A 19,278-nucleotide genomic window follows, 5' to 3' on the forward strand; every position below is an offset into this window, starting at 1 on the left:
TATGTAAGTCATGCAAAACTATTCTGGGAGAGGGTCTGGGGGGTCTCCGAGGCTGTTAGCAGTGGGAGATCACTGATTGGGTCCGTGGGTCCCTTGATGCTCTAATAACGGGAGCGCGTGCTTCATGCCGTCGGTGACTGTGGGGTCCGTGATGCTGTAGGGCTGAGAGCTCGGTCCGTGATTGTGGGCCTCCTGTGCAGTTATTTTTTGGAGAAGCTTAGCTCGGCGTCAGTGGCTGTGGGGCCCTGGAAGCTGTATTGGGGAGCTCCGCTTGGTGTCCGCTTGGTGGCTTGGAGTATGAGAAGAACCCAACTTCTCTCCTTTAACTGGACAGGGTGATGGCTGGACATAGAAAACCCTACCATTACTCAAACCAAACCCAAACAGCGTGATTTTAAGATCCGGAAGTAAGGTAGCTATCCTGCATCCCCCCACCCCCGTGTGTGTCAGCCCGGGCTGAAACAGCTTCCCGGGCTGGTGCCTGTCTAATTGCATTCGCACCCGAGTACGTCAGAGGTCTTTAAAAGACCATTCAGCTGTCACTGAGGCTTTGTTGTGTTTCACCACTTCTTAGAGCCACTGTGCCTATGGCTGGAAAATATAGCCCCCCCCCCCTCGAAATTTGCCTCTAGTTGCCCGCCTGGCAGGCACGTACTTCTCTGCAGCGGTAACACTGCACCATTGCTGGTAGCTGCCTGACGCCCACAAATCGGACTCTCCCGGGTGGCCCGCCCATGCTTCAAGGACTGGTTAGAAGGGAAAAACATTCTTGAGGAACGTGAGTAACCCCTCTATGTGAGAAATTTTGTTTACAAAGGTAATTTGCTACTTTTCCATAAATAAATCAACGTAGGTAGATTTTGTGGAACTTTGTTTTGCAGTCTTTGTACAGTTTTTAGGGTTTTACAAATGCCTCACCCCCATGCAAACTGCCTCAGGAAAACACACTCGCCTTTCCCTCGTATCGTTTTTTTTTATCTACATCACATAATTACTATACACATAGAGTTTTTAGTTATCACTAATACCAAGAACATAGCACTCATGATTAACTTGTTCTCCTCGTATACCCATGCAGACATCTAGTCTTAACGTTTCCAGTCCCAAGTGTACGCTTGTAGGAATTTAAATGCATGTACAGCAGGGGCTACACATAGCGCCACTTTACAGAGTTATTTTTCTCCCCTTTCTTAAAACAACATTGTTTTCACTAGATAAGGGTGTGCACCATTCCTAGAGGTACTGAAATACCTAGTGCAGCCTGGGCAGAGAGAAAAAAATGGTTTGAAACACAAAAAGTAGCCGGGGTCCTGCTCAGCTTTATTCTGCATACATATTGACACTAATGGCGGATTGGTCAAATGCTACTAATTCGGCCAGGATAATAGGATTGTCTCATGGCCCCCCTTTCTCTTCAGCCTATCACGTCTTATATCTGTCTCTCCTCTCCACAAACACTACCTCATTAATCCACATCTGCATCTACCACTTTCCCCCTCCCTCACGTTTATTTAATTGATGTCCCCATGTCCCTCCTTTTTCCTCTAACCCTGCCCTCTGCCACTACATCTCGCAGGGTACTCTCAACCTTCCCCTCTGTATTTCCTCCTCACTTACATAAAACACATTTTCATTTACAATGCCAATAGCACTAACTCTAGCAAATGCGAGACCTATTGCATTGCAAATGCTTGTTGCAATTAGTCTTCAAATTGACAGTTTTTTTCCAGAAGTTTTATTATCGCGCGAACCTGACCCAAAGGTATTAGGTATCCGAGCACTTTACACGAGCACCAGTTGCTTTACATGAGGAGTCAGGACACATTCATTTTTGTTAGGCACGGGGAGATTAAGTGATTTGTCCAGAATCACAGGATGTTGGGCATCCTTGCCGAGACTCGCACCCGCTTCCCCAGATTTAGGGTTGAGCGCCCTAGCCATTAAGACACATCCTCTCCCCGACAGTTTACGCAATGGTCTCTCTAAATTGCCCCGAGCATAGGAACCCAACATTTTAAAGGTTGTTTAATGGAAAGGTGTTCACAGCATGCTGAAATGACACATTTGGGGAAAAAAAAGTGTACAGGAAACTGGACTTGCTAATCCGGATTTCCAAGACCACGTTGGGCTAAAGATAATGTGCCTCTAAATCTGCCTTGCAAAAATATAAGGCAGATTTAGGGGCACATTATCTTTAGCCCAACGTGGTCTTGGATATATATATATATATCGGCCTATTTAGTGACAGAATCAGATCTGGATCACACTCATGGCAGAAGCAATTGCAATAAGGAAAACTATGGTATGGTATGGCGCATCTGAGGGTGGTTCAAACAGATATTTCGTCCGTTTTTTCAGACCCTTAAAAAATGAATGGATGAATAATATTTTTAAGAAAGGCTGTTCATAAAAGTTCATCTTTCAGCAATTGTAATAGAAAGGAGGACTGTTGTAGATGAAAGTTGAGGTCCCACATTTGCCAGCTATAGCCTGTATGAGACTAAGGCTTTTTCATGGCAACAGTGAATGATTATGGACTACAGTCTGGATACAAAAATTATATTTTCAGGAGTAACAAGCCCTTGTGAAAGAACATGGCACTTCAAAGAATGGCCATGGAATATTCTAGTCTGTCAAAAAGACCACAGAGAAAGCCTTCAGGTGTCAAACTGTCAAGTTCAAGGAGTTCAAACTGTGGTGAAGTGTTGAAGTATGTTCCTGGATTACTAGGCCTAGGAGCATCCTTGCAGCTCATGAACACTCCAAATAGGCTCAGTTGTGATGAGTTGAAAAGCATACAACATACTAGTTTATCATCAGAACATTCTGCAGGGATGCTGAACACGGTAAGCTAGTTTGCAATGTTGAGCTTCATAGTGTGGTAAAATAAGCATTCAAGTTTCTATTTAGATGTGAAAGATGTCTGGTGATCGCTGGTTGCAGATCCAAAATGCATTCCCTTGCAGAGATGAACGCTTAAGGCATCAAATTGTTTCTATGAACTCCCAAAAAGTGCTGAATGGAAAGACAGATGTATTGGGGTGCCTAACACCCAACTCCAGAGTTGCTGTGTTTGGCTGAGTTTGTGTTACACTGCACATGTACAACATACTGGCCATGTGGTCATTCTGAATCAACAAATATTTTCCTTGCAGCACCAAGGCTACTGCCCTCAACTTTCAGACACCTAGGAGAAAGCATAACTCCCATATACAAAAACAAGCCTGAATGGTGATCTCGCCTATATTAGATCTAAGGCAGAGGTATCTATAATGAATGCCTTCTTATGAAGACATTTTTCCAGAGAGAAGTCTTGTGAGGCTCAGCATACTGCATTAGAAAGGGCACTGCATGCTGACCTCGCAATTCAGTTGGCTCGGTTTCCTGGAATCGGGGTACAATTAAGCTGGATACAGTCTTGCATCAATATCATGTGTAGGTCTCGAGTCTGCAGCTTAATGATAGAAAAACGTGAGAAGTTGCAGTGGGTGCATTGCCTCCCTAGCCTAGAAAAGACCCAGGATTATATCTAAAGCAATGACTGATACGCATAAATAAACTTGTAATATTGAATCACACAGGAAAGCAAAATCTTACCTCTAACTTTTCTAGAATCAGTAGTAAAAGAGCCAGTTGGTATCGAGAGATCACACAGGAGGAGAATTGACCAATGCCATAACATACACAACTCAGATTCACTTGCTTAACAGAACTGACTTCAGCAACTATTTCAAATACAGGTTCTGACTGACTTCTCTTTTCTTTCACCTGCTTCAGGCAGTTATTGAAGCATTCTTGGATGGTACCTGCAAATCAGAAAAACATATACATACCACAGGTTACATCCATGCTCCATTGTACACCTGCATAACAGAATGTTATCAACTTGTTAAACTACACGTTCAACAACACAGCATTACAGGAAGTTAAAAACTAAGTGCCTATCCAAGTGGGACAGGTACTATGTGACAGCATTCAGTTCATTTCTACACTATTAAAAATACATTTTGCACAAATGACAGTGAATACCAGAATATATGCATTGTGGAAGACAGGATTTATGCACATAGTATACAAATAATGGGAAGAGGGGAGGCCAATCTGCAAACTATGCTCATGAAAAAATAGCTTTTGTTGTACTTAAAAACCTTGTCCAAATCCTTGCGAAAACAGACATGTACTGGAACTTGTTGGGTGAATGCATGCTTTTTCTATGAATTATTCAATAGCCTTTATGATGGCAGATTATTCTTTTTATTCTGGCTTTTCACCAGCCCATGGATCGAAATCAGACTCAATTGGGAGCTGGATGGGTGATCTTCTAAAGTAACAAAGGCCCAACCTACCTCAACAACCCAGACCCATCTCAAATGACCCATTCCTAAAACAAAACAAAAGGGCACATTTCTCCCAGATGCCAACTTTCCTGGGAAATAATGTGCTACTGTCTGACCAAAAGGTCTCATTCTACTTTATGGACAGATTAAACATCCTACCCATACTTCCATTCACCTTTACACAATTCAGAATCAAGGCAGGTGTTACTCAAGGATCAATTATCTCACTACTCCTTTTCACCATTTACATCAGTTCACTTGCAGAACTCTTCAATCAAATCCTGTCATCTGAATGCTGTAAGTATAACTATGTTGACAATACCAATGTAATTTAATTTTTAAAGTGGAAAAGCTTAATGACCTTGTAGTTTCAAATCTACACGACTGTTTCAGAGGCACTGACTAGAGGTCAATAAAGAAACATTTAAATCCAAACAAATAAAACACTAAAATTCAAAAATGCGATCAACTGACAATCCAGCTCAAAGAATTAGGAGCACCACCAACATATTAAACAGAAGGAAACCTAGGAACCATAATGAACTCAGGTTGAACTTTGGACACTCAAGTTGACCAAAAACCCAAATCTCCATTTCATAGCATGCAGATGATTCACCAAGATGTTCCAATCACCTTCTTCCCTCATCATATCAAGACGTTATGCCAATAGCTTGTACCATAGAATATTAATTTCAGATATGAAATTCCTCTACTGGATCTAGAAGGCAATGAAAAGACAATTGCTATATGTAAAGATGTGAGACCACATCTCTCATGTGCTGAAGCCTTTCATTGGCTTTCCTGTCACGGTAATCTAGTTTCAAAATGCATTACCATAAGGGCAATAACGGAAAAGGACCTATGTTCCTGGAGATGAAGCTAAAGCAATGCACTCAGAAAAGGACATCACAAAACGCTAGCACCACAATTAATCTTTCCACCCTATACAAAAAAAAGACATTTGGCGCTAGATCCTTTTCTCTCTTAGCTGCTAATTTACGGAACTCAAGAATACGAGCCACCGATGGTCGCCTAGAAATCAGGAGAATGCTAAAGAAGTGACTTTTCCCCACCTATATTTACTGATCATAAGCAAAGAATATTACACCCATTGGCATGATAGGAATCCCAAAATCATAGTTAGTACAACACTCACAACGGAGTCCAAATAGCAACCCTTCAGTATCAGTCACAAGAAATGTGTTCTCAATGAAAACTACAGCAGAAATAACTCTGATCATGCAACATAAGGCATAAGAAGACAGGGAAAGAGTCCTTATCGCTATTGAAGCATACTACTTTTTGACTCAAATAAAACATTCCTACAGCCATTTCAGAAACTGTAAAACAAATATAGCAGAATTTTACACCTGCATGACCCAAGGATGTCAGTCGTAAAGGGGGACCTGCTAGAATGTGCAGGAACTACAAAATAATGTTTTTCCCTCCGAGAAATGTTTTTTGCTGTTCAATCTAACGCAATTCAATACTACAGCTTTGAACTTTCATTTTCATCTTACTGAAAGGGGGCACCTTGTACTACTCTATATAACAAACTTATATCCTAAAATAACAGAGTAAAAAACTGTACATGAAGATATGACAATGTATTATCCGTATGGCTGACTACAAACAGCTTGACAAATTACTATTCATACTATAACAATTCTTAATAATACCAGCATAGCTAACTAAAACCCTGTTATTTGCTTAATCAATAACATTGGGCTTATAAAGAGTAGTGTGCTACTTGTTTACAAAGTTCTTCAGTGCCTCATCAGGGAGAGAGAGCGCCATACAATTACCCGTGCCATACATGAGTACAGTGACAAAGGTACTGATATTTCTAAACCACTGCCTTTAATACGGTGAACATGTCTAGATTACAGCAGGACTGCTTTAGAGATCTTGCACATAATTGGCTGGTGGCATATATTACTTACAGATCTCGCCCTGACCCAATTTCAATCTGCCTTACATCCCTTGAATTGCAGGTTTCTTCAGGACACTCTGGAAAGGCTCCCAACCTGTTCTCGATCTTGTCTTGAGAAATGCAAGTTCACTGACATAAATTAATTCCCTGCAGACCAAACCCATGCAAGGCTTCACTAACAATTAGTCTTCTGTTAACAGTAAGATTTTTCAACATTATTCATTATCAAAGCAAGGACACAGTCTGGTGAAATCTCTAAATATATATACATATATTCTCAGAGGCTAAAACTAAAACGCTTAATATGAAAAAGCATGTATAAAATGTACAATCTTGCAAGGCATAACACAGAAGGGATAATAAGGCATGTTACTATAGCAATGATTGCAGGGAGTTGATGTCTTGTAGGGTCAGGACCATGGGAATGGACCAGTGGAGGCTATGTGGGACAAGGATTTTGAGTTCCTTGAAACGCTCCTTTCATTGACTCTTCGGTGACTCTCAGCGCTGGTATGTTCTGAAAGGTCTTTTTAATTGTTATGGGGCTGAATGCAGGCTAGGGCCAAACATTTACATATCACTTTCTGCTTTGGTAATCAGGCCTAGGCACACTGCTTGGAGAGATACATGACCAGTATACACAGATGGATTTATTATTGGCATCATCTTCTACCCACAGAGAATCCTGCAGGATAAGCTTAGATATCCACAATGACTGATGAGATGATATGCTGATCCTGGTGATTCCACTGCTGTTTTCATTGAGCCGTCATCATGCCCATAGCCTCCGGTTATGCCAGTACAGGTTTAAAGCGTGCCCATACCAATAACATACAAGAGAAAGACCAATGTAAGTAGAACGGATAGAAAGATTGATAAGCTGCAGCATTTAACATTCAGCAGCTTCCTGCTTCCTGGAGCCATTAGGAAGGAGGAGACAACTACAAAAGTCCTGCAGAGTTTTTCTGGTAGAACACGGATTCTAGTGAGCATAAACACCATAACTTAGTTTAGAATTCTTTTTTTCTTTGGTGAAAATGATACACGTTATTAACAGACTGCCAGAGATGTAGTATTTTAGGAGAGACTTGATATGAATATAAAAATATGAGCCTCTTATCCTTTAATGCTCTCAGACCTCTCTTCCCCTCTACCATTAGCCAGCAAAAAGTATCAGGTGCTGTTGGTGGATACCGCATATAAAAAGTTAATTCTAGCTTTTATAATGTTTATCAGAAGACTATTAGAATAGTTTAAGTTACTTACGTTGGAATAACGCCCACAGCTCAGAAGATCTAAGTTCTTCTCTATGGAACAAACAGATTAGACGCAATGTAATTCTTGGAAGGCCAAAAAAAGTCTAATCATAACATACAATTAATTGAGGACTTTTGTGTGATTACAAAATGATTTTTAGGAATAACACTTTCACGAGATTAGTCATATACTGTGTGTAGAGATGCTGAACTCAGGAGGACTGTGTTTTCTACCAATTAAAATATTTCAAAACAAACGGGTTTTAATCTACGACAACTCGTTTATCATCATACACACATACGCCTTGTTAAAACCAAAAAATCTTTGATGATGTCCTTGCACATCCAAGCAGTTTTTTGCTTAACATTTATATTTAGTTGAATAGCATATCAGTGTCACAAAATACAAATAATTCACACAAAAGGTGATACAATGTAGAAAGGGGTCTAAAAAATCAATATCTCTGATTACAATTTAGGCAGCACAGTTCTTTACCACTTCATGATTATTAATGGCAGCACAGCTCCACAAAGCAATGTTTTAACACTAAGTTATATGCAGTAATCTCCTTTGCTCCATAAACTGTGCGATAGTCCTCTCTGAAAATATTTGTCGAAGCATGAACATTTATAAAGACTTCCCCAACTTTCCCCTTTCTATATTCTATCTACCTGTACCTCTATCCCTCTCCAGATTGTGAATGCTAAATATTAATACTGATCAGCAACTACCATCTGCAAGGTGTACTCCATCTAGGCAATGTTATGTGCGAATTATACAGCTATGCAAGGACCACCAATGCGTTCCAAGGGGCAGGGACGACTTTACTTATGATAACTTATTCAGACCGGCTCCTTGGATAAATTTCAAATATTCTGGTTATTCCATGGAAAGGGAAAATGCTTCCTCAATTGAGGATATTTATGGTATACATCTACATAAATATCACGTGCAAATGCCCGGATTCCTGTTGGGTTTTTCCTTGAGATAAGGAAGGAGTAAAGCAACCAAAAAAATACAGCGTTGCACGAACATTCTGTAGTTGGAAATTTATCTTTCTTGTATTGGGGTTACGTTTGGCCCCTGTCCTAGGAATCTTTACCTTTATTCAGGGGGCCCTTGTTTTTCACATACATTCTGTAGTGTTCTCCATTCCAGTCTTGGAATGCTTGTACTGTGGTGTTCTGCCATAAGCATTCTATTTAGAGTGTTGGTTTAAAAGAATATGACAGTTGGCTACTGGTGCCTTGTTTGAGCCTGCTGCAGCGCAGCACCTGTACGTTACAACAATAAACTACAATCAAATATTAACTTGAGTCCCTCGACTTACTACAATTTACGTGGCGACGAGGATGGGATTTAGCTAGAAAATGCAATGTTCAAAATGCAGTAAGATCCATGTTATGGTTTTATCGCACTACACCCCATTCTTCCACAAAAGTGTCCCCTTTTGAACCTCTTTGGGGAAGAAAATCTTGCTCGAAAGTATGTCCTGGGTGGATGTCAAGATGGGTAAAGAGGAATACTGTGAATAACCTTGACAACATTGTAAGGTTTAATGTTTCCCAAGCTCAATGCCAACAAAAATTTAATTTTGACTCTAGAAAGAGATCTTTTTCACAAAATATTAAAGTTGGTGACATTGTACGTATTAAGATTCCTACCCATGCGAAGAAAGGTAGTTCAACATTCTCTGAACATTTTACTGTTGACAAAGTGTGTGGTAATGCTGTAAGAGTCAATTTGACATTTTGATAACAATTTAAGTTCTAGTTGTGTAAATAAAGATGTTTCCTCTTTTCCTGCCAACGTGGGTCTGCGGAGAAGCTTCCGAAAATGTTCTGTTCCGGTCAGATATCGTTAGCATTCTGATTAGTTTTCTTCAATCTTTGCTATGCCTTTATTTGATTATTTTTTATTTTTTTTTATTTGTATTATTTTTTTTTCCGAATGTGTTAAGAGGAGGAGGATAATGTAGTGGTCTCCATTCAAGTCTTGGAATGCTTGTGCTGTGGTGTTCTGCCATAAGCATTCTATTTAGAGTGTTGCTTTAAAAGAATATGACAGTTGGCTCCTGTTGCCTTGTTTGAGCCTGCTGCTGCGCAGTACATGTACGTTACATCAATAAACTACAATCAAATATTAACTTGAGTCCCTCGACTTATTACACATTCCTTTGAATTTCTGGGGCAATTTTGCCAAGATACTGCAACACATGGATAAACAAAACACCCTGAAACAATAGATTATGACAGTAAAGAACTAGAAAACGATTCAGTGGGGGTAAATAGAATGGACAGGTATCAGCAAAACTATTTAAGATCAGAGGTAATGTTCTGAAAACTGTAAGAATATCAGAAAGTGCTGTGCGAAGGAGAGCAAAGAATCATATGAAGGGAAATATAGCATTATAATTCAATAGATTTGTTACACTTTAAGCAAAACGTACACATTTTTACAAACAATAAGAAGATTTAAAATACAAATTTTATTTAATATAGTTAAAAAAATGCATCCATGCTACTCACAATCTAAGGTGAATATAAAAAGAAAATAGAAGAGGAATACTAAGGGAGATGTGAAGAATACATACAAAAGGCAAAGAAACTGAGAAACAGAATTTAAAGTGGAAATAGACGAGGAGCATGACAGATACACCACCTGGTGAAGTGCGGAAAAGAAAAATCTACACGAAAGATGAATATTCAGTAATCCTGAACTGACTGAAACATAGAAAATGCACAGTCGATAGTCAAACCATAGAGCTGCAAAAAAGAATTTAGCAGAAGAAAAAGTTAAAGAGTGGTAAACTATAAGTATATGGTACAGAAGAGATAAGACAAAAACATTAGCAAGGCATTATTGATGAAGCAGAAGTTTTTTTCAGAGAGGAGATAATACACGATGAAGCACAACAGGACCTCTGACCTCCTGGTCAAAGATCCAGCTCTCCGCCCGTGGAGCTCCGCTGACTGAGCCTCCACCGCTGCAGGAAAAGCCTCAAGACCTGGCTTTCTGGAAAACCCTGAGCTGCGCCCCATTCCCCCCCATCACCCCGCCCCCCCCCTCCCAAAGCGCATTGAGACCCTAATGGGTGAGTAGCACACTTACAATTCCTTGATTGATTGATTGATTGATTGATTGATTGGACAGGAGGAAGGACAGCAAAACAGGTGGGAGGAGAAAAGGGCGATAGGGCAGCTTTGATGTACACTTTGGCTCGAAGACTAGATTATCTCATTTGAGATAAAAAGACAGAAGTTCCATGATTCAACATTTGCACATTATCACAAAGTACAGAGAGTACCATGGGTAGTCTGCATCATCCTAAACAAAAGTTATGCGAAGGGCATAAAACCTTATTGGGAAAAGAGAATACTGTATAAATTCAGTAGTCCCTTTATATTATATAATAAGAAAAGAGTAATTATCTCAATCAGTATAATTAGTTTTAGACAACCTTTTAAAACCAACAATGGATAAATAAATAACGAAGAATAAGCTTACTAAGACGCTGGGAGGCATACATAACCAACAAGGTTTATATGGGGAAGAAATGCAGCAAAAGAAAATTAGAATGTTTTTCAGGGTATGTATTATTACAAGATGGATACAGTTTATAATTGAACTGACACCTATATGGAACTTACCAGCTCTAACAAACTCCATCAGGTCAAGCAGTGATGCTGAATAGATGAATAACTGCACGGTAAATGATCCAGTCATTCACAGGCACAATGGTCATCATTAAGGGAAGATGAAATTCCTACTACAAGTAAGGAAATCTGCGGTATTAAATATTAGCTCAAGAATAGAGCACATGGGAATAAACAGAATGGCACAGAAATGACCAGAACGTCTAGTTCAAATGAAGGAAGGCTATTAGGGAATACTAACTACAAAAATGAAATTTGACATAAAGAAAGAATGTTTATACTTACTATTTATACTTACTACTAATTCAAATTACTTTGCACACAAAAATATATATTCTCAAGCTAAACTGCGATGAAAAAATGTGTCACACAGATTTAGCTGAAACTGAACTAAATAAAGATCCACAATATGAGAAATCTCATCATGCTAGAACATTACATTTGGCTGTAAGTGACAACAGTCGCGACTGCTCCTGCAAAGCAGTAGTAGGGTGGGCGAAATAAAAAAAGAGCACTTCTCTGCAGGCCGTCGCCTCTCTTCTGTCCTCTTCGTGGCTTTTGTTCGGACAAGAGGCAGGATAGGCTCCCCTATACCAATCACAACGCTGCAATACAGCATTGTGATTGGTCTGAGCACCGTGGTTCAGTGCTCAGATGGAGAATGGGAGCCTGGGCATGTTCTCTACCGAGGATGTAATCCACCCAGGCTGTAGCCTGGGTGGAGAACATGCAAAGTGTGCATGAATGTTTAGCATGCCAAACATTCATGCACACTTAGGAGGGTGCCACTACTCCTACCCCCCCCTCCCAGTAGCCTAGCCCCGCCCACAACACTGCCCCAGCAATGACAAATAAAATGATAACATTGCGTTATCATCATTTGCATTTTCCTTTTTTGCCTTGCTGAAAGGCAGTGGGGCGACATTCCTCCGCCTTGGCGCCTTAGCGGAGGATGCACCCCCTCGATACAAACTTGAATTTGTATGAGAAATGAGATTTAAACGAAAGTGCCTTATAAAATGAAATGTACACAGAAGAATTTATTTGCAATGAAATCGTAAAGAAATATTAACCAAACTAATGGCTTTAGATGCCTGTCACCGGGTGGGTGTAAGATCATTTACATAGACTGATGTGGAAGAGTAAGAAGGAGGTAATGGCAGGCTATTTTGTTTACAGTTGTACATCACAAATATTGTTCTGATTAGACACCTTTCTTGGCTAACAGAATGGGAAATTATTGATAGTTCAGAGTTTGGCATGTTTCTAGCACATTTAAATTGCGATTTGGGGCAGAAAACTGGTTAATATCTTGACACTTTTACTAATTTCTAAAGCACTGTTCGTGATTTCCATTGCAGTTGTTATAACAGAGATCTGGCTTTTATCTCCGCTTAGCAAATTTTATTTAAAACATGGTTATAAAGCACTAAGACAGTACAGAAACAAACTCACTTTGCTTGGTGGATTTTCAGCAGAATTAACGGACAATCATTTTCACTGTTTTGCCAGTCATTGTTGCAGGTGGCTGCTCTTTCTGCACAAGTCACTGGCTGGACTCTAAGTACTCTTTTATTCTTTGTGCTTTTCTTTCTGCACACTGTCTGCCAGTTTTCATCATCCTTCACAGACATGGAACTGAGGCGCGGCTGAGTTCTTTAAGAGAAAACCAAAGTATTGGGGTGCATAAATAAAGTACCAATGTGACACCATCACGCGCAGGCACATTTATAATGAAAGAATATGTGAGACAGCATGAACGGGGATAGTCAAGTAATCACTCTACAAAACATTTTCATTAACAGCATAGCACGCGCCTTATATTTTGGAGCCTGTGTATAACAAATAACGCTACAGCACCTGTACGACACATACCCAAATCACAAATATTTAGTGTTATTTGAAAGACAAAGAATACAAATACTGCTTACATAAACATAGGAAATAGACAATAAGCTCAGTGTAGAAAATGGAGGGAATGGTGATTTACCAATTAAAATGAAAAGAGAATCTATATTTCATTGAAGTTATGGAGGCTAGCATTATGTATTACTCTTTCTTTAATGTCACTTCGCAGCACATTACAGTTAAACATGACATCATAAATAAATAAATTACAGAATTAGAACCCAGTGTCTCCATTTAATCCCCGTGGCATAGAAGCCTCTTCCTCTTTCAAAAGGAGTAGTTTCTGTCCTGTAACTCCAGTTCTGTAGTAGGGGTATCTCTGTTATAGTCATAATCTAGTGAATAGTCCCGCCCATGTGCGTGGACTCCGGAGCAATCAAAAATAATCTCTTAGAGTGTCGAAAAATGCAGAAATGCACAGACACTTAAGAGAGAATTTAAAAACAGATAATGCAGCCTAAAAAAGGCTACACTGTCCAGTACTTCAACTAGAAATTTCACCAAAAAAATCCACAAAACAGCAAAGTCTGTACAGATTTCCCTTGCTTAACAGCAAAAACCCTCTGGAATGATAGAGAGAAAGACCTGGACAGACAAGCCCCATAGGCTGCCATTATGTGGCTCAGAACAGGATACTGTGCCTTTAAGAGAACTTTCCAGAACTTCACAGTATCCTAGAATGCACTGCAGGTCCCAATTACTTTCAGTTCTTTTTGAAGGCGTAACACGCCAGACCTGTAGCATTCCGAACATGAATATCTCTCTCCACCAGGGAGGAGGGCGGGCGCTTATGACTATAACAGAGATACCCCTACTACAGAACTGGAGTTACAGGACAGAAACTACTCCTTCTGTAGTAGGGGATCTCTGTGTATAGTCATAATCTAGTGAATAGAATGGCAAGCCCATCCCCACACCAAAGCGGCGGTGGAGAAACGAGAAACAACACCACTATTGTGCGAACAGATGTCGCAGCGAAGCCTGCCCAACCTGAGCGTCTGCCCTGGCATCAGAGTCCAGGCAGTAGTGCTTAGCAAAGGTATGAACCGACTTCCAAGTGGCCGCCTTGCAGATTTCAGCAATAGGCACGTTATGAAGCAAAGCCGTCGTGGCAGCTTTGCCCCTGGTGGAATGAGCCTTAGGTTTGCCCCCTAAGGTCTTATTAGCTTTGTGGTAACACAATTGTATGCAGGACACAATCCACCTCGAGATGGACTGTTTAGAGGTAGCAAGACCTGTCCTGACTGATCCATAATTTATGAACAATTGGTCTGACCTACGAATCTCCTTGGTTTTATCCAGATAAAATTTCAGCACCCTCCTAACATCCAGGGAATGCAAAGACCTTTCCGCTGGAGATGAAGGATTCTGAAAGAACGTAGATAAAGTTATAGTCTGGTTGATATGAAAATCAGAAACAACCTTGGGGAGAAACTTAGGGTGAGTACGCATAACAACCTTAGCAGCATGAAATACAGTATAAGGTTCTCGGCAACACAAAGCCTGAATTTCACTCACCCTGCGGGCCGATGTAATGGCCACGAGGAACGCCGCCTTCCAGGACAGGTGCTGCAACGAAGCCTTATGAATAGGTTCAAAAGGCTCCTTCATCAATCTGGAGCACCACATTCAAGTCCCATGAAGGCGAAGGAAGCCTGACAGGAGGGAATACTTTCTTCAAGCCTTCCAGAAAGTCTTTGATCACAGGGATCTGGAAGAAGGAAGTCTGTGAAGGGCATTTCCTGTAGGCAGTCAAAGCAGCCAGATGAACCTTAATGGAATGGACATTAAGGCCAGACTGCGCCAGATGTAGTAGATATGGAAGGATGACATCTTCCTTACATGTCGTCGGGTCATAGTTCTTGGACTTGCACCAGATGCAAAACCTCTTCCACTTGTAAGCATAAGAAGTCCTAGTGGAAGGTCGCTTAGCCTCCTTCAGTATGCCCATGCAATCCTCTGGGAGATTCAGATGGCCATATTGTACTATCTCAGGAGCCATGCCGCCAAACTCAAAGACGAGAGGTTGGGGTGCAACATCCGTCCCCCGAACTTCGTGAGAAGGTCCGGCCTGCACGGCAGCCTCATGTGAGGAAGGAGAAACCGGTGAAGCAGGTCCGTGAGCCACCACTGTCTGGGCCATTCCGGGGCAATCAGTATCATCCGCGCCCGGGACTGGGCCAGCTTGATGAGAACCGTTGGAATCAGGGGAATGGGTGGAAAAGCGTATAGAAAGCTGTTCGACCAGTCGATCCATAACGCGTTCCCCAGCGTCCCCGGCTGGTAGTACCTGGAGGCGAAGTCTCGGCATTTGCTGTTTTCGGCTGTGGCGAACAGATCTACGTCTGGAGTTCCCCACCTTGCGAAGACTTCTCCTAGTACTTCGTCGTTTATGACCCATTCGTGGTTTTCCTGAATCAGTCTGCTCAGTTCGTCTGCCTGAACATTCTGCACACCTGGCAGATGGGTGGCCGTTATCGTCAGTCCTCGGGCCAGCAGCCAGTGCCAGATCGCCAGCGCCTCCTGCGACAGAGTGCGGGATCTCGAGCCCCCCTGCTTGTTGAGGTAATACATCGTGGTCGTATTGTCCTTCTGTACAAGCAGAGAGTTGGTCTGGAAGGACGGGCGAAAAGCCCTCAGTGCCAAGTGAACAGCCCTGAGTTCCAGGAAATTGATGTGGTACGTGGACTCCGTCGGGGACCACGTCCCTTGAATCTGTAGGTCTCCGGAGTGCGCTCCCCATCCCTGGAGAGAAGCATCCGTCACAATAGTCTGTGTGGGAATGTCCTTGTGGAAGGGAACCCCTCTGAGGAGATTCTCCGCTGAACACCACCACTTCAGAGACTGAAGAGCATGTAGAGACAGTCGTATTTTGTCGTCCCAAGATCCTTTCCTCTGGTCCCACTGATCCTCCAAGCACTCCTGCAGCGGTCTCATGTGCAGCCGCGCATGTGGCGTCAGGAAGATACAAGAGGCCATCGACCCCAGTAGAGAAGACACCGTCCTCACTGTCGTAGATGGAGTGGACATGAGAGCCTGAGCCTTTCGAAGGAGTGATAATCGTCGTTCCTCCGAAGGAGACACGCTTGCCGACAGCGTATTGATGGAGGCTCCCAAGTACTGAATGCACTGGACCGGAGTTGGGACAGACTTGGACATGTTGATGTGCAACCCCAGCTTGTTCAAAAGAACGCACGTCCTCTGGAAATGTGCCTGAGCTTCCGAGAAGGAGGAGGCCTTGATCAACCAATCGTCCAGGTACGGGTAGACAAACACCTTGTTCTTCCGTAGGTGTGCCACTACCACTGCCATGCACTTCGAGAACGTCCTGGGTGCAGACTTCAGCCCGAACGGAAGTACCGTGTACTGATAGTGATTGGTGCCGACTTGAAATCGCAGGAACTTCCTGTGTTTGTGTGCAATGGGCACATGGAAGTATGCATCCTGTAGATCTATGGCGCAAAGCCAGTCCCCCTGTTGCAGCTGAGGATAAATCTGATGCAACGACAGCATGCAAAACTTTTCTCTGCGAATCCACTTGTTTGCCTGTCGCAAGTCCAGAATGGGCCTGAACTCGTTCTTGTCCTTCTTGCGGACCAGAAAGAACCGGGAGTACAGACCTCTTCCTCTCTGAGACAGAGGCACATCTTTTATCGCCCTTTTCCTTAACAGAATATAGGCCTCCGCCTGGAGCTCGCGCAGCTGATACTGCGAGCTGACCGGAGGAATCGATGGAGGCGGGCTGGTGAACCGAAGACTGTATCCATTGCAAACAATATTCAGCACCCACTTGTCCTGAGTAATTTTTCTCCACTCTGCCAGAAAAAATTTAACGCTTTCCCCCCACCGGAGCGGGTAACGGACGAAGGGGAAGTAACCGCTCAGGGTCGAGACCCGGCCGGGCCCTTGTTCGCGGTAGAGGACTGCTGTCCACCTCTACCCCTCTGGCGTTTTTGGAAGGATCTTCGGAACTGCTGCTGTTGTTGCTGCTGCTGTTGCCCAGAAGACTGTCCTCTTCCTTTCCCCTGCGAGCCAAACCGCCGTTGGAACTGGCGGTAGGGCTTTTTTTCCTTGGGTTTCTCCAGACCCACAGCCGTCAGGGTTTCAGCCTCGGCCTTCATCCGTGCCATTTTGTCGGCGGCATGTTTCCCGAAGAGTGTGTCACCGGAAAACGGCAGATTGGCCACCCGCTGTTGCGCCTCAGGCTTGAGCGACGTAAGCCTGAGCCAAGCATGGCGGCGCTGGTTGACCCCGTGACAGTAGCCATGTGCGGCCAACAGCGCTATGTCCGCAGAGGCACTGATGGCCTGGTGGGAAACCAGCATCCCTTCCGAGACAATTTCCATGAAGTCCTCCTTCCTGTCGCGCGGAACCAAGTCCGCGAACTGTTCCATGGAGTCCCACAGCGCACGGTTGTACCGCCCCAACAATGCCGAATCGCTGGAGGCATTCATAGTGGTGGAAGAAGTCCCACAGGCTTTCCTACCAGCCGAATCAATCCAGCGGCTCTCTTTATCCGGTGGCACTGTGGAGGACGGGGAGGTAGAATGCAACTTCCTGGCCGCCGTCACCATCACCGAGTCGGGCACCGGGTCCACACGTAAGAAGGCCGGGTCCGAGTCAGGAGCCCGGTACTTTTTCAGGAGCCTTGAAGGAGCAGCCTTCACCACCGCCGGTGTAAGGAACAGCACTTCCGCCGGTTCGACCAGTCCTGGGACCAACGGCAGAAGAGGGCGAGACAGGTGCTTCTTGTGAAGCGTCTCGAATATCACGGACGTCGTAGGTGTAGGAGCCGTCACCGTGATACCCAACTTCGCAGCCCCCCTCAGGAGCACCTCCTGGAACGTGCCAATGTCGTCAACTGGGGACACCCTAGTCTCCGGAGAATCCGATAGAGTAGGCAAATAGGAACGGGTCCTAGATGATGTTGTACGGGATCTGGACCTATGCCTCCTGTGGCGATGTCTAGATCTGGTGGAGGACCTGTGTCTGCTCCTCGACCAGTCTCTCCGTCTGGAGCGCGACCTTGACCTCCTAGGTCTGGGACGTTCTGCCGGTTTCCCCGGGGCGGACGTCTTGGGCTTGGGTGGTTCCTTAGATTTAGGAGTCTTCTTGGGAGGGGTCGGAAGCCTGGGCAAGGAGACCGACCACGGAGGGACCGGTGGCGGCTTGTCCGGCACAGGGGTCCTAGGTCCTGTTGGAAGTGGAGGCAGAGGAGGCAACGGAGGAGGGGTTGGAGCCCTCGGAGGTAGACCTCTTGGCAACGGAGGAGGAGGTGGAACAGCCTTCCTTGGGTATACACCTCTGAGTACGCCGATCCCGGCGACCCGCCATCCTTTCCGGACTGAGGGGAGCCCCCCACAGTCCTAGGCCTGTCATCACGACCCCTCGACGCTGAAGAACGGTGACCAGGCGTCAAACGTGGATCCCTCGACGTCGAGCGCCCCTTCGGCGTCGACCGCCTTCCATGCTTCGGCGTCGAACGGCTTCTATGCCTCGACGTCGAGCCAGACCATCTCGACGACGATCCCTTATGTCTCGACGGCGATCTGTCGCGCCTTGACGGCGACCTCGACGGCGACCTCTTCGATCTCCTCGACGGCGACCGTGTCTGCCTCGACGGCGACCTCGACCGCCTCGATGCCGACTTCTTCCTCGCCGGAGATCTCTTCCGCCTCGACGGCGACCTCTTCCGCTTCGACGGCGGCCTCGACGACGAGGGTCCCCTCGACGACGACATGCTTGTCGACGGCGATCGGCGGTGTCGCCTCGACGGCGAGCGCCGACGCTGGGCCCGTCGACGTCGACGTCACTGGGTTCGACGGCGGCCTGTGTAAGGTCCTCGACGTCGACGGGCGACGTTTTCTCGACCCAGAGCCCTGGGGAGACCGGGAGCTGGTCGTGGACCTCCCTCTCGACGTCGTGGTCAGTGCTACCGACCCAGACGGAGACAGTGGACGTTTGCTGGACTTCCTGCCCCTGGGGAGCCCGGGCTCTTCTGAAACTGCTATACTAGGAAATTTACAATCTCTGCTATAGGTGCCTCCACTGAATCCAAATTCCTCCTTATACACCAATGAATGCATGCTGACCATATCTTAGTATCTCTATTACAAGTTCGGGATGCCCAGGAAGGAGACTTCCAAGAGTTCTGAAACCCCACTCAAAAGACCTGTGAAGCATTCAG

General features: G+C 44.2%; 1 protein-coding gene across 3 annotated transcripts in view; it reads right to left on the reverse strand.

Annotated features, from left to right (window-relative positions):
* SRRD (SRR1 domain containing) overlaps window positions 1–19,278 on the reverse strand; it is a 113,456-nt gene that overhangs the window by 44,286 nt on the left and 49,892 nt on the right. For all 3 annotated transcript variants that reach the window (XM_078667312.1, XM_078667313.1, XM_078667311.1), the window contains exons 2-4: window positions 12,639–12,839; window positions 7,537–7,577; window positions 3,598–3,806 (exon numbers count right to left, since the gene is read on the reverse strand). In XM_078667312.1, the coding sequence (XP_078523438.1) occupies window positions 3,598–3,806; window positions 7,537–7,577; window positions 12,639–12,817 (429 nt within the window). In that variant the 5' untranslated portion in view covers window positions 12,818–12,839. The remainder of the gene's footprint in view (window positions 1–3,597; window positions 3,807–7,536; window positions 7,578–12,638; window positions 12,840–19,278) is intronic.

This window comes from Lissotriton helveticus, chromosome 11 (assembly GCF_964261635.1).
Source record: "Lissotriton helveticus chromosome 11, aLisHel1.1, whole genome shotgun sequence".
Taxonomy (NCBI): Eukaryota; Metazoa; Chordata; class Amphibia; order Caudata; family Salamandridae; genus Lissotriton; species Lissotriton helveticus.